Below are 14,411 nucleotides of genomic sequence, written 5' to 3'. Positions count from 1 at the left end.
ATACACAATGAATATAAAGCCAACAGACCAACATGTTCTCTAGTTTCTGTGAAACTATCATGAGTAGAGAGCCATAAGAAAAACATGTATTTTTTATTTTCTTCTTTCTGAAGGTTGCAAACACCAAGTAAACAGTTAAACATACACAAATGTCCGCATGCACAACACCTTATTTGTGTCTAAACTCTCAGTCCATTAAGTATTAAGGATATAACTGAAGATGATGAAGGGGCAGAGCTTGACTTGGGCAGGAGCTCACTGGAGCTGAGTTCCGGCACCTAAAATGTTCTACGGCTTGAGCTCCTGTTCCTCTTATCAAAAGGTGTTGTGGAGCTCCTTTACCTAATTATAAACAGTACCGGCACCCAAAATTAGTACTGGAACCTATTTCCGTCCAAGTCAAGCACTGTGAAGGGGACTGAATGCAAACAAACAAGTTCAGTTTGAGAGTCCGAAAAAACTCAAAGCTCATAAAAAGCAGCATAAAAAGCATGAGACAGTCAACCAATAAATAGAGGATGACTCAAACATCAAGACAGAATAATTGTGGTACTGTAGATGTCAGTAAACCATAGACATGTTGCAGAAGTCCAGAGAGAAAGTGTAACAGGTCCCGCTGATAGAAAGTACTGTTGTAGTGTCTGTCTCAGAAGAAGTGTTGTTTAGTTGATGAATCTAGAGAGAAGGTTGATAAATCCAGAAAGAAGTTAACATAGTGTCTCCTTAGTCCTTAAACCTGTCAATCAAGTTATGTGTTCCTAACTCCAAGATGATCCATTAGTCCTTAATTCTGTATAGGCTTTGTCAGTGATAAGTTTCTAGCTCCATGATGGTCCACTACCCCTGCGGAGAGGCAGCATACTCGGGCGAGAAGCTGGTCACAGTGATGCTGGTTGTGGAGTCCTCCAGGGGTGATATGAGCTCTGCCCAGCGTTTAAATTTCTCCTTCTCGTGGAGCAGGAAGGTTTGCTGGGTGTCCAGGCAGTCCCGGGAGACGGACAGGTTCTACTTGATGAGATACTGGGCTAGGTTTAGGTCCTCAGGGACTGGGTTTATGAAGCCAAGAGTTGCTTCAGCATGCTCCAGTCACGCTCCGCAAACTTACCACTCTCTTCATTGTAATCTTCCTCTTTGTCGTTCTCCTCCTCCTACCCCACTGTGCTCCTCCTGCTGCGGTTGTCAGAGGAGCTGAGGTGCTCAAAAGCTTGTCTCAAGTTCAGTTCGTAGTTGGTAGAGAGGGCTTTGGAGGGGCGTCAGTCATGTGTACAGGTTGGGGTTGTTGTTTGATCCAGTCTGTCTCATTGTCCTTCAATGCCCCCTAAAAACAGTTGACAATGACATAACAATTCATCTTTCCATTAGTCCATAGTCATTACAAAGGTATCCTGCAGGTCACTTTTACGTTATTATCCCAACATTTAGATGACTAAAGTTTCACCCTTAATGCAACTGTCTCCTCTTAACATCCATTAATAATCAAATGACAGGATGAGTCAATAACCTGTCCTCTATTCCACTAGGAGAGAGGCAGGAGGCCCTCATTTCACCATTGTTGGTACCTAGTTACAGACCAATGGATTATAATATGAAATTGTTGATATAATGTAGAATTATATCATATGCATAAGTCATGAGTAGTCACTGACCTGGACTGTGGGTGACAGATAGGATGGACAGATGCCTTAAAGGTCAAGCACAGAGGGATGTAGTTGTCTGGATGTGTCTCTTTTATCCACCAGTGAAAAAACACAGTAAGCCATTCATTGCATTGCCAGCGCTTGTTAGTTAACTCTGCATAACTCAGTTTGCTCAGGCACCAGTGATATATTTGAAGAAATAAACCGTGCAGGTATCTTTAACTAATGAATAGAACTATTGTATTGTACAGATATGATTATAATACGGTCACAAAAACCAAAATTCAGGCAGAAATGATTTACTTTGCAGCACAAAGGGAAGTACATAGGTTAATCTAACATTTCCCATCTGATTTTATGTACAGTTTCTTTCTGTAATTAACACTGCTTCCATATCACTGTAAATAACAGATCCATGCTGGCAATGGATGATACAATTGACCCCTTATTGCTGTTGACAGCAAAAACAAGATTGATATGTTTTGCACTGGGATAGACCGTAACTAGTATGCATCCCAAATGCCACCATGTCACCAGTATAGTGCACTATATGAGGAATAGGGTGCCATTTGAGATGTGACCCCTAACTAAGTAATAGCTTTGCAGTATCATATGAGAATGAAAAAAGAGAGACATGGAATATAAAGATTGTTCTAGACACACCACATACAGAAAACTACCAGGCAGTACCACACGTCTATTGAACCAAACCAGCATTACATAATAAAACAAGTAAAAAAAGAATGAAGTAAAAACAAACATATTTGGTGGAATAAATAAAAAGACACAACAAATGGCATGTACTACTATCATGCAGATGTCTTTTTGATAAGCAGACTGATGAGAAGATACAGGTTAGAAGGGTCTGACAATAAATAACAAAAACAAGCCAATCCTGGGTAGGCAAGGGTCCCTGTAGGTAAGTAAAACAAAGATTGACATCTTTCTCAAAAGCAATCTGGTCGTAATGACAGCTTAGTATTTGTGGATTTACCCTCCAAATCAACTGGCCACTTTGCATATTATTGTGACATTTGATTTTTTTTAAAATCATATCTTGGTTGCACGTCTTCTGCATGAAATACAAATTATGGAAACATCAATCTAATAAATAATATCATCAGCTGTGGATTAAAAAAGGCCAGGAGCTGTTGGATTTCGTTGCATTCACTAAAAGAAACAATGAAAAATCATTGAATATTTGCATTTTTATGTACATCAAAGTGCATTCGTACAACTAGGCCCACATCAGTCCGCCACACCTTGTCAGAAGGCAGGGGGTTTCTAACCAACACATGACACACTACTTTACACTAAATATGTATCCCAAATGGAACCCTATTCCTTACACAGTGCACTACTTTTGACCTTACGGGCCGTGGTCAAAAGTAGTGCCTTATAAAAGGGAATAGGGTGCCATTTACGACTCACTCTTAATATTTTAGTATCAGTTCTCATTGAAATCAACATTGCTTTTTCTTTCCATAAGTAATCTAAGTAGTCAAGGTCAGAATGCCTCTGAAAAAAGGTAGTTCAGTTGTTATAAGATGATTATAGCTAAGCTACTTCTGCACGTTTCTTGATTGACCAATCTCCATTTAAAAAAAAATTGATATTGGTGTTACCAATTCAAATCAAGGGACTGGTACACAGATGTTTTTTGTATTTATAACAAGCTTTCGGCAACACTATATGGGCATATAAAAAAAACGACCCCTTATCCAATTTGAGTTTGAACTAGTTAAGTAATCTGTATTTTGAGAGGAAGGGTCATAATGCAAATGAATAGTCTGAGCATCATGTTATATCAGACAGAGGAGATTGCAAGATACAAAGGGAGAACTAATTAACTAACTATGACTTGACTAATGGAGTTTGGCTGGGTGGGGAGGGAGAATGGGTGAGGGGTTTGGCTACAGGGTTTAAATTAGGTGGGTTCCTAGATGTAGATCATTATACATTACCTGCTGGGGATTGTGGGATAGCTGCATGCACAGGAGAGCCCCCTTTCTGCTGAGGGTCATTTAAGTCTGTATGTAAGTCTGATCTCTTGCAGTCTACATGCACAGGTACAGATGCTTGGCTAGGCTTGGTTGAGGGGTTGTTGCGTGGTGATCCTCCATTGCTGTACTGTTCAGCAGGCCGGAGGTCTAGGTGGCAGGGTCTCTCTCGCTCTTGGGGAGGCAGGTCAGTGGGGTCATGGTCCAGAGAAGGGCAACCAGGACTGGGCTCTACTCCCTCCACTTTGGTGGGGTTATGGTCATCTACCAGAGGATCCTGGATCTCAGTGAGGAAAACAATGGGTTTGTTGGGTTTGTTGTTGTTGGACTCGTGCTCGTTGCCTTGTTCCTGCTGCTGCTGAGGTGTGTTTTTGGGAAAGTCCGATGCCAGGTGCCCCCCAGAGTGAGAGACAAAGTTGGGGACTGACTGAGGGGCCGGAGAAGGGTTGCTCCCGAAGACGTCGCAGGGCGTGAGGGGGTCATCAGGCTGTTGCTGGGGCGGAGTCTGCACCCCGCACTCCTCTGATCCCAGCTCCTCACACTCGTCAACAGAGATCAGAACAGAGCGGCGGAAGTTAGAGGCTGATTGGTAGTCCAGTTGCTGCTGCTGTTCGTTGACTTGACCAGGGTCAGCTCCATCCTCGAAGGCCATGTTCACAATGCCCTGGAATTGAGAAGAGGGATCGGCAGGAGGCAGAGGGGCCTGGTGAACAGGAAGAACCTCCACCTCTGACCTCTCATCCTCTTCCTCAGACTCCTCGGACTCCTCAGAGGAGAAGAGCTGGCTGTCGGGGACCTGCTTCACCATAATATTGGTCTGCACCTCCTCCTCAACAGGGACCTCGTCTCGGTCCCTGCTCAGCCAGGAGTGCGGCCGTTGCTTCACCCCTTCCTCCTCGCTGGTGGTCTCTACCTCGCACCCCTTCAGCCTCACCTCAACCCGCAGTCCACCATCCAGCATCTTCAGCTCCTCAGGCGTACTCGTGTCACTACTACTGCGACCCAGGAAGTCATGGCAACGCATGGTGCCGCCTCCTTTGGATTCGCCGCGCTCGTTGGAGCAGCAGTCATCCACATCGTCCTGGGAGCCCCCGGCGTCGTAGTCCTCAGAGCGAGGCTTGATGTCGTCTGATGAGGTGGTGGCACTGCCGGATTCTGACTCGGGGCTGACCTGGTGGTGCAGGCTGCTCCACGAGTCCTCCAGAGGGCTGCCTGGAGTTGGGGTGTCCAGTGGAAGGTCTGTGGCTGAGCCAGGAGTGTGTTTACATGTGTGTGTCCCCTCTGTGTGCTTAGCAGGCTCTCCGCTTACAAGGTTATTCCCATTAAATATGTGGTTGATTGCTGGTGGCTGATTGGACAGAGCCCTGACTCCTCTTGTGCAGTTAGGTTTACCTGGTTGTTTGGCAGATTTCTGAGGACTGGCATTCAGGGGTAAGGAGAGGGAGTCCCCTCCTCCACTGTGGCCCTGGGGGCATGGTGGTAGTGGGATGTTATGAGCTGGACTCTGCTCTGTGGATGTTGTTACTGGCTCTGAGGCCTTCTCTCTGGGATCTGAATGTGAGGAGACCCTCTCTGCTCCGGAACCAGTGTCATTAGCCTGCTGGGTCTCTGTAGAGGTTTTACCATTAGATCCCTCTTTCTCTTTAGCTGCAGGCTTTTTGGATGAAATGACAGAGGATACGTTTTTAACTGGCCCCGCTGACTTGGGTGAGGCTTTCTCTGTAGGAGATTCAGAGGTAGCATTCTGCTTTGGCCCAGGTTTGGCCGTTGCTAGTGGAGGCTGTTTGGAAGGAGAGGAGCTGGAGATGGCTTTTACTGGTTTAGAAGTAGATTTGGCTGTGGCTGCGGTAGCTGGGGTGGTTTTTGTGGTCTTCCTGGCTGCTTTGTCTGCTGAGACTTTGGAACCATCCTTATCCTCCTCTTTCCTGGGAGACGCAGGTTTTCTGGCACTCAGGGATGACCCAGGTCTAGAGACTGCATGAGAGGAGAAACATATTTCAATTGTTTGGCCCGGTGAGATGATGTTAGGATTTGTATTGGAAGAAACACACACGCGCGTGCAAACACACACGGTTTCTCACCCTGGTTCTCAGCTGAGCCTGTTGGTGTGCTCATCCCCTTTGTGTCTGCTCTGGCTCCTGTTCCTACAGTTGTTGTTCTTCCTGTAGCGGAGAGCTTGGCTTTATTGGCCTCTCTGGTGCTAGGCTTATTGGTAGGGCTGATCAGGGAGATGAAGAAACCATGAAGTCAAAAGAACAGCACCGGAGAACAGAAAATTAATCCTGACACTCACAAAATGAAAGCCATTTTAATTGCTTAAAAATATGTTTAATTTAGGACAATAACAACAATCATTCAATAAAGGATACACTAAGGGATGAAAGCGCATAAACCTCAAAAGACCATGGCATTAACAAGTACTGCAATGTATCGTTTCACCCATCTCTGTATGGACTAGCAATTACCACTATATAACAGTGGGGGGCAGCAGAGTTATTTCTACCATTTCTCAGGGATGGTCTACCAAAATTGGATGTTCTGATATCGGGTGCAGTGCTGCTTACCTGTTGATCTTTGTGGTGTCTGTTTTCTGGGGGGGTTTGGTCAGTGGAGATTTGGTCAGAACTTTAGCCTGGGTTTTTGTCTTAAGATCTAAAACACAGAGGATCGTTATAGTGTGTTTAACCAAACACTGATATTTATTGTTGGAAACGGTCTTATTTCAGAAAATGAAAACTGCTCACTTAGAATGAGGGATTAAGAGGCAGAATTAATTTATACAGCTTACTGGGGACAAATAGAGCAACAATAAACAGGCAGTTTTGAGGGGAGAAATGCTAATTGAACTCATGAAATCCTCAAACAAAGTACAGAGATGATTCCATTATAAGGAGAGCTAACAAGGATGTGAGAGCTAGAGGCTAGGAACTGATATTAGTACTGCACATCAAAGCCAAAATATTGCAAAATCAGAGCCAATAACATAGAGCTGGAGTAGAGTAGATAGATGGGATGACTGGGCTGGTTAGAGAGAGGGCGGGAGGGAGAGCATATGGCACTCTGTCTCTCCCTTTCTCTGTTGAATGAAAAGGAGGGACAGACCGGCTGAGGCCCTATACTCTAATCTACACCTTATTGAGTCCTTTTCGCACACATACAGTCAGTGCATTCGGAAAGTTTACACATTTTGTTGCGTTACAGCCCTATTCTAAAATGGGTTAAATTGTTTTCTTCCCTCGTCAATCTACACACAATAACCCATAACAACAAAGCAAAAACATGTTTTTAGAAATATGTATTTAAAATACATATTCTGACCCTTTACTCAGTACTTTGTTGAAGCACCTTTGAAAGCGATTGCAGCCTCAAGTCTTCTTGGGTATGACACTACAAGCTTGGTACACCTGTATTTGGTGGAGTTTTCCCGCATTTTTCTCCACAGATTCTGTCAAACTCTGTCAGGTTGGGTGGGGAGCATCGCTGCACAGCTATTTTCAGGTCTCTCCTGAGATGTTAGAACGGGTTCAAGTCCGGAGATGCTGCCACCACCATGTTCCATCGTAGGGATGGTGCCAGGTTTCAGGTCCAGAGATGCTGCCACCACCATGTTCCATCGTAGGGATGGTGCCAGGTTTCAGGTCCGGAGATGCTGCCACCACCATGTTCCATCGTAGGGATGGTGTCAGGTTTCAGGTCCGGAGATGCTGCCACCACCATGTTCCATCGTAGGGATGGTGTCAGGTTTCAGGTCCGGAGATGCTGCCACCACCATGTTCCATCGTAGGGATGGTGCCAGGTTTCAGGTCCCGGAGATGCTGCCACCACCATGTTCCATCGTAGGGATGGTGCCAGGTTTCAGGTCCGGAGATGCTGCCACCACCATGTTCCATCGTAGGGATGGTGCCAGGTTTCAGGTCCCTGAGATGCTGCCACCACCATGTTCCATCGTAGGGATGGTGTCAGGTTTCAGGTCCGGAGATGCTGCCACCACCATGTTCCATCGTAGGGATGGTGCCAGGTTTCAGGTCCCGGAGATGCTTCCACCACCATGTTCCATCGTAGGGATGGTGCCAGGTTTCAGGTCCGGAGATGCTGCCACCACCATGTTCCATCGTAGGGATGGTGCCAGGTTTCAGGTCCCGGAGATGCTGCCACCACCATGTTCCATCGTAGGGATGGTGCCAGGTTTCAGGTCCCGGAGATGCTGCCACCACCATGTTCCATCGTAGGGATGGTGCCAGGTTTCAGGTCCCTGAGATGCTGCCACCACCATGTTCCATCGTAGGGATGGTGCCAGGTTTCAGGTCCGGAGATGCTGCCACCACCATGTTCCATCGTAGGGATGGTGCCAGGTTTCAGGTCCGGAGATGCTGCCACCACCATGTTCCATCGTAGGGATGGTGCCAGGTTTCAGGTCCGGAGATGCTGCCACCACCATTTTCCATCGTAGGGATGGTGCCAGGTTTCAGGTCCGGAGATGCTGCCACCACCATGTTCCATCGTAGGGATGGTGCCAGGTTTCAGGTCCGGAGATGCTGCCACCACCATGTTCCATCGTAGGGATGGTGCCAGGTTTCAGGTCCGGAGATGCTGCCACCACCATGTTCCATCGTAGGGATGGTGTCAGGTTTCAGGTCCGGAGATGCTGCCACCACCATGTTCCATCGTAGGGATGGTGTCAGGTTTCAGGTCCGGAGATGCTGCCACCACCATGTTCCATCGTAGGGATGGTGCCAGGTTTCAGGTCCCGGAGATGCTGCCACCACCATGTTCCATCGTAGGGATGGTGCCAGGTTTCAGGTCCGGAGATGCTGCCACCACCATGTTCCATCGTAGGGATGGTGCCAGCTTTCAGGTCCCTGAGATGCTGCCACCACCATGTTCCATCGTAGGGATGGTGTCAGGTTTCAGGTCCGGAGATGCTGCCACCACCATGTTCCATCGTAGGGATGGTGCCAGGTTTCAGGTCCCGGAGATGCTTCCACCACCATGTTCCATCGTAGGGATGGTGCCAGGTTTCAGGTCCGGAGATGCTGCCACCACCATGTTCCATCGTAGGGATGGTGCCAGGTTTCAGGTCCCGGAGATGCTGCCACCACCATGTTCCATCGTAGGGATGGTGCCAGGTTTCCTCCAGGTGTGATGCTTGGCATTCAGGCCAAAGAGATCCATTTTGGTTTCATCAGGCCAGAGAATCTTGTTTCTCATGGTGTGAGAGTCTTTAGGTGCCTTTTGGCGAACTCCAAGCGGGCCGACATGTGCCTTTTACTGAGGAGTGGCTCCCGTCTGGCCTCTCTACCATAAAGGCCTGATTGGTGGAGTGCTGCAGAGATGGTTGTCCTTCTGGAAAGTTGTCCCATCTCCATAGAGGAACTCTGGAGGTATTTCAGAGTGACCATCAGATTCTTGGTCACCTCCCTGACCAAGGCCCTTCTCCCCCGATTGCTCAGTTTGGCCGGGTGGTCAGCTCTAGGAAGAGTCTTGTGGGTTCCAAACTTCTTCCATTTAAGAATGATGGAGGCCACTGTGTACCTGGGGAGCTTCAATGCTGCATAAATGTTTTCGTACCCTTCCCCAGATCTGTTCCTTGACACAATCCTGACTCGGAGCTCTACGGACAATTCCTTCGACCTCATGGCTTGGTTTTTGCTCTGACATGCACTGTCAACTGTGGGACCTTATATAGACAGGTGTGTGTCTTTCCAAATCATGTCCAATCAATTGAATTTACCACAGGTGGACTCCAATCAAGTTGTAGAACCATCTAAAGGATGGTACATTTAAACAGGATGTACCTGAGCTCAATTTTGAGGCTAATAGCAAAGGGTCTTCTGGTATTTCTGTTTTTTATTTTTAATACGTTACAAAAAATCTAAAAAAATCTGTTTTCACTTTGTAATTGACGGGTATTGTGTATAGATTAATGAGGAAAAAGTTGTACTTAATACATATTAAAATAAGCCTGTAACGTAACAGAATATGGAAAAAGTCAAGTGGTCTGATTACTTTCCGAAGGGCACTGTACACCCACACACACTCACACAAAAACACAAACACAAGCTCTCATACACACACACACACACACACTAAGCTTTAGACATTGAACAATCAATGCTTCCCATTTCTATACTGTTTAGACCCACTGTGTCTGTATATATTGCATACTTGACATAGCTCACTGTAATATATATATTGTTGTACATATCATTCATAGTATATCTTTGTGTACATTAATCCCATGCACATAAGCACAGATAGTTTTTTGGATTATTGTTATAGTGTTATTTGGATTGTTAAGAACAGTTAACAGTCAGTTAAGAACAAATCCTTATTTTCAATGACAGCCTAGGAACAGTGGGTTAACTGCCTTGTTCAAGGGCAGAACCACAGATATTTATTTACCTTGTCAGCTCAGGGATTCGATCTTGCAACCTTTCGGTTACTAGTCCAACGCTCTAACCACTAAGCTACCTGCCGCCCCTCTGGGATAAAGCATAACTCATTTAAATCACTCTGCTACTTATTCTTCACAAAACCTGCTACCATTCATTTCTAAATCAAGCTAATTTTTCAGACACTCTAACTTTCTGCCATAAAATCTAATTAATGTCATCATCAATGAGTGAATTAACCTAGCGTCAAAACTGGTTAGAATCACGTCATTACAGAGTCCTTATCACAACGTCATTACAGCGTTATTATCACAACGTCATTACAATGTAATTACAACATCATTATGTCTTTTCAACAGTTTTTTCCCTACTGGGAGGCAACTTAATAACATTGGATGTTAGACAAGGGAAGTACAGTTTCCCAGCTGGCAAAATGAGTTGAAAATCATTACAAAGTCATTATAATGTATTTTCAACCAGTTTTGCCCACTGGGGAGCAAGTTAATTATGTTGGATGTTAGACCAGACCTGGCATGGTGGGGCAGTTGCGTGGGCTTCCGGAACTGTTGTCAGGAGAGGCACTGCCGGATGTGGAGGGGGTGGTAGTTGCCGGGTGGGCTGTGCTGCTGTCTGCCCCCTGAAGAGAGTCACCCTTCCCTGCTGTATTCTTCTGCAGCTTCCCTGGCCTGGCCTGAGCTGTGGAGGTGGTGCCTGGGGGAGAGGTCTTGGGCCTGGCTCCAGGGTTAGGGCTAGGCTTCCTGTCCTGGTCCTTAGTCCCCTTCCCACCTGTTGGGGACCCCCTGGGTCCGTTAGCGGTGGCTACCTCCCTCCTAGCCCCCCCTGGGCCAGCCGTACCGTTGAGCACTGGTTTGGCTGATGCGGAGGTTGTAGTCTTGGCTTTAGCCGTGGTGCTCTGGTGGTCGCCTGGCTGCTTGGTCTTGACGTTCTTTGCCCTGAATGGGCCAGTGTCTCCAGGCTTGGTAGCACCAGTCCCTCTCCCTGCGGTGGATGGGAGGCCTGGCGTCCCCAGCCCGTCTGACTTCATGGTGGCTGATGATGTAACTGCAGTGCAACTTCCTTTCCCTGTGTTCCTGATGACCCAAATGGTCCTGTGGACAAGAGGTCTTTCACAAGGAGCTGCAGGAACTCAAGGGCATCTTACACCCCTCGGCTGCTAGAGAGAGAGAGAGGGGAGAGGTTTGAATGGAAAGATCAGATCACACAACATCATTTAGGATAATGGAGTAGTAGCCTACAGACTTGATTCAACAACTAAAGACTGGGATGAAGCAAGTTCGATCTAACCTGCAATTACCTATAATTAACCTGTGATAGAGAAAGTGATTAGCACTGATTTTGCAGATAGTGGCTAAAAAGGTTTTTCATTATATGTTGGTTTACATACATTAGTTGAATCAATGCACTAATTGTAAGTTAATTGCAATAAGAGCATCTTCTAAATTCCCAAAAGCAAGTGTTAATTCAATAGGATTGAATAATACTGGTGAGGATGCCTGCATGTGACTGAGCTGTATTGTACACTCAGGCTTGTAAAACAAAAGCAACCCTCATCACATATTTCCAGGTTCTGTCTGCCTTGTGTTACTGTTCATAAGTCTGATACGACACAAGGTCTGTGTGTTTATCACTCTGAGGGGCTGAAAGGTAATTGCTTTCTGTGTCAATGATGAAACTACCGTCGTCAGCAGCAGAATCAGTGTGTGCGTGTGCGTGTGCGTGCGTGCGTGTGTGCGTGAGGCCCACTCTAGTGTTTCGACCATTCACATTTCTGTGTCAGTGTGCAGTAATTACAGACTTTTAAAAGTCACCATCCTAGATCATAATCACACCGTTACATTTACATTTGAGTCATTGAGCACTTAGATGCTCTCATCCAGAGTAAAGTATAATCAGTGCATGCAACTAAATAGGCATCATAACCACATATCATAATCATTACATAGGTGCGTCTGTGTTATAGATGGGAACATGTCACACAAGTAAGTTTTAACAATACAAGAGAGTAATAAAACAATAACTAGTCAATTAAATAATAAATAAGCTTTTATCATGCATTACCTTTGAGCTGGTGAATACAGGCTTTCCCCCAAGTCTTCTACTGTTTATTTTATCAAAAGCACCTATGGAAGAGACATAATTAAAACAACACATTTTAAACTTGGTTAAATTACAATCACATTTGAAAACCTTCAAAGCACAGTACTCATCCAAAAAACAGGTCGCCACAAACATCTTTCAAGGCACTTTGACCTAGTTCTGTCTTGCATTCTCAACACAGGGAGCATTCAATTTGGTGGGTATTTTCCATGTGAACTGTACCAACATGTCCCTGAGATATCAAATCCTTGACATGTCCATTGAAGAGATGATACTGCAACGAGGCTATTCCACCTAAGGCTTCCTAATTTTGATTTCAATGAGATACAGAAGGTGAAACAATGTGGAGAGGCTTTCATTTAATCAATGAAACATCAGTCAATTTTGACATCTGACCAAGAAAAGACTTCACAGCACATCCTTCCATTTCCCAGAGATACTCCAAATGAAGACCAAACCGATGCACCGGAATGTAGTTGAGTGTGACTGTGTGTCTGTGTTGGATGGGTATGATGTGACGTGTGTGACTACATTACCTTATGCAACTATGCATATTAATTCTACGTGCCTTGTCATGAGTATGTGCATGCGTACGTGTGAGCTATGTTAGTGACAGAGAGATTTCGACAGTATGGAATGTCAGTGGAATTTTAAAACCAAGTTCAATAAATAATTCATGCTATGCATTTCAATGGATCACAAAGCTATACAGTCAAAACAAAGCCGTGCATTATTTGTTTCTCAGCGAATGTATATAATTATGTGTAAAATCCACAAATCCAACCCTCCACCCCAGCCCTTTATTACAATACAGAAGAGAACATGGTGCAGTTTTAGCCTAGTTGCTATCTACAAATTGGCTGAAAATGGGGTGAGTGACTGACTGACCCTCTTCCTCGCCCAAACAACAGATGGACCTCAGGTCGTGTCTGTTTGTGCTCTGTTTTGTTCGACAGTTGTGCTGAAAGCAGACATTTAATGTCTGATGTTACCCAGAGGCAGCAGCAGCAGTAACATATGCTTCATGGGCTTTGGTTCCTTCCTCTCGAATCATGCAGAGACAGAGCCTGTGCTTCATGGCTGTAGCCCGGTCCCAGATCTGTTTGTGCTGTCTCTTGCCATTTCCTATGGTCATTGTCACTGTAGCCTGGTCCCAGATCTGTTTGTGCTGTCACTTGCCATCTCCTATGGTCATTGTCATGCCAAGCAAGATCAAACACATTGAACATATCTCTAATATCCCATCTGAGCTTAGAGAAACAGAGCTCTGGCTGTCTTCTGCAGTGAGAGACAGATCAGTTCACATCCCAACTACAGCTAAAGCCCCGTAGAATAAAGATGTCCTCCCTTCTCTTACCTGCCAGTATCCTCTCTCTGTGCTTGGAGGGTAGGGTCTCCCATCCCCGCATGTGGCAGACAGAGTAGAATGACTGGAGCAGGAAGGTCCACAGCCTAGCGCGCAGAGCACCAATCTTTTGCCTAAATGGCTGGTTGAGAGAGGAGAGGAGAGAGGGAGAGAGGAGGAGGAAGAGAGGGAGGGAGGGAGGGAGGGGGAAGAGAGAGAGAGCTCTAGCAAATCAGCAGCTGCTTAAAATGACCCATCACCATGGTAACCACCCCTCCTTCCTCTCTCACTCTCCATCTCTCTCCCTCTCTCTTGCAGAATCCCCTTGAGCTAAATGGATGATGTCATCAGCTGAGGCTACTCCTACCTCCTCCACATCGCCTCAATGTTTATAAAAAAACAGAGCTGGAGGGTAGGGAGAAGCTCTCTTTCATACACAAATCGTCCCTCCCGTCCTCACTCAATTCAATTCAAGGCGCTTTATTGGCATGGGAAACATATGTTAACATTGCCAACGCAAGTGAAGTAGATAATATACAAAAGTGAAATAAACAATCAAAATGAACAGTAAACAATACGCTCACTCACTCTCTCCCTTCCTCTCCCACTCTCTGGCTCTCATCCCCTCTGACTACTGGCCACAAGTAACACAGAGACAGATTAGAGAAGGCCACTCCCATGCCTCATCATGCTTTCTCTCTCTCTCTCTGTCTGTCTCTCTCTCTCTCTCTCTCTCTCTCTCTCTCTCTCTCTCTCTCTCTCTCTCTAATCCATCCTGCCATATTCCCTGTCGGGATGTAGCCCGATTTAACCCAGACAGCCTAACCCTGCCTGCAGCCTATACAGCTATAACCAAGCCAGGCTGTCTACAGTCTGCACCCTTTAGCGGTGTCACACTCCCCTGGGAGTAATTACATGG

General features: G+C 45.9%; 1 protein-coding gene across 3 annotated transcripts; it reads right to left on the bottom strand.

Moving 5' to 3' along the window:
• Positions 1-78: 78 nt before the first annotated feature.
• On the bottom strand, positions 79-13,659 carry LOC110524603 (uncharacterized). 3 transcript variants are annotated; one of them, XM_021604424.3, is made up of 7 exons: positions 13,505-13,659; positions 12,109-12,170; positions 10,558-11,203; positions 6,202-6,289; positions 5,719-5,855; positions 3,602-5,611; positions 79-1,318 (listed from the first exon to the last, which is right to left on the bottom strand). In XM_021604424.3, exons 3-7 carry the CDS (start codon positions 11,072-11,074, stop codon positions 1,299-1,301), a joined length of 2,772 nt encoding a protein of 923 aa, XP_021460099.3. In that variant the 5' UTR covers positions 11,075-11,203; positions 12,109-12,170; positions 13,505-13,659; the 3' UTR covers positions 79-1,298. The 3 variants fall into 3 exon arrangements, with proteins under 3 accessions (XP_021460099.3, XP_021460100.3, XP_090092188.1); XM_021604425.3 differs by having other exon boundaries at positions 10,558-11,200; positions 13,505-13,648; XM_090236062.1 differs by lacking the exon at positions 79-1,318 and having other exon boundaries at positions 3,248-5,611; positions 13,505-13,632.
• Between the last annotated feature and the right edge of the window lie 752 nt (positions 13,660-14,411).

Source organism: Oncorhynchus mykiss, chromosome 5 (assembly GCF_057628025.1).
Source record: "Oncorhynchus mykiss isolate SJ-2025 chromosome 5, ASM5762802v1, whole genome shotgun sequence".
Taxonomy (NCBI): Eukaryota; Metazoa; Chordata; class Actinopteri; order Salmoniformes; family Salmonidae; genus Oncorhynchus; species Oncorhynchus mykiss.
The sequence above is the reverse complement of the archived record's forward strand: the minus strand, read 5'-3'. Positions and strand labels throughout refer to the sequence as shown.

Excerpts from the sequence above, each read along its gene's own strand:
- LOC110524603 (XM_021604424.3), bottom strand. The coding sequence starts at position 11,074 with ATGAAGTCAGACGGGCTGGGGACGCCAGGCCTCCCATCCACCGCAGGG. Across the intron at positions 5,612-5,718 it reads AGGCTCAGCTGAGAACCAGG|TCTCTAGACCTGGGTCATCC; the intron begins GTGAGAAACCGT and ends CCTCTCATGCAG. Across the intron at positions 1,319-3,601 it reads TATCCCACAATCCCCAGCAG|GGGGCATTGAAGGACAATGA; the intron begins GTAATGTATAAT and ends AACTGTTTTTAG.